We start from the raw sequence: 950 nt of genomic DNA on the forward strand, positions 1-950 counted from the left end.
ATTTGGGGTTCATTTCCTGCAGCTCAGGACTACTGATGCATAACTGTGTGAAATCGGACTGATAAAATGCACAAGTTTGAAAATGTCAAGTCGTGAAGAATCTCTTTTGTTAACTGTCTGTATTTTAAAACTTAAGAACTTTTTCCATTGAGGAGACTTATAGCCTTTACAGAAGAATGCTGTGGCAATGCCATTGTAGAGTTCAGAATGATTACCATAATTATGGACCAAAGTATTTATTTGGTACTCTGATGTAATCAAAAGAATACTTTGGTTCTATCATTTCCCAGCTTATTGGGAAATGTCACGTTTCTTAACATTTCCCAAGAGCAACATTGCAACAAGGTACAGATAAATTGTGGTTCAAAAATTCATTGAGGGCTAAATTTGCTAACATTAGGTGAATGCGGGTATTTTTTCATTCATCGAGTCCATATTTCTGCTTTGATACACAGGTTCTAACTTGGAGGCAATCACTACATGTGAACTTTGTAAGGAAAAACTGCATCTGAACATTGAGAACTTTGACATCAATGAGCTCTACAGATCTCATGAAAGGGTAAGTGTATCAACACAATATTACACAATCAAGCACATTGTTTAGATTACCTATTATTTCTAAGGCCAGACACATACTTGCCAGTGCATTTGCGAATTGTGTGGTCTGGCTGATCATACCAGACTACTTTTCATTTGGTGAACTATTCACCCTCATGATGTTCCAAACCTGTATGACTTTCTTCTGTGAAACCCAAAATTGGTTGGGATTGGTTAGGAATTGAGAACTATTTTTTTTTAACCAAAGATATAATTTTCTCTTCCCTATTATGTTTTTGACCAGTTGTGGCTTTTAAAGAATCTTTAAAGTGACATGAGTTATTATGTGGAATTAAGGCCTGTTCACACTAACATGAATTTGGTCTGATTTTCTCTTGCCCCTTTTTTTTTTT

At 35.4% G+C, this 950-nt stretch overlaps 2 protein-coding genes across 2 annotated transcripts in view; both read left to right on the forward strand.

The window, feature by feature from the left end:
* The window catches only part of LOC107584818 (E3 ubiquitin-protein ligase MARCH7-like), a 22,121-nt gene that overhangs the window by 18,092 nt on the left and 3,079 nt on the right, over positions 1-950 (forward strand). The window contains exons 7-8 of the mRNA XM_016271586.1: positions 401-410; positions 456-559. Coding sequence (XP_016127072.1) covers positions 401-410; positions 456-559 — 114 coding nt within the window. The remainder of the gene's footprint in view (positions 1-400; positions 411-455; positions 560-950) is intronic.
* Positions 1-950, forward strand: part of LOC107584765 (protein FAM171B-like) — a 15,430-nt gene that overhangs the window by 3,085 nt on the left and 11,395 nt on the right. The gene's annotated exons all lie outside the window — the stretch shown is intronic.

This window comes from Sinocyclocheilus grahami, unplaced genomic scaffold (assembly GCF_001515645.1).
Source record: "Sinocyclocheilus grahami isolate Dianchi unplaced genomic scaffold, SAMN03320097.WGS_v1.1 scaffold63.1, whole genome shotgun sequence".
In the NCBI taxonomy this organism is placed as follows: Eukaryota; Metazoa; Chordata; class Actinopteri; order Cypriniformes; family Cyprinidae; genus Sinocyclocheilus; species Sinocyclocheilus grahami.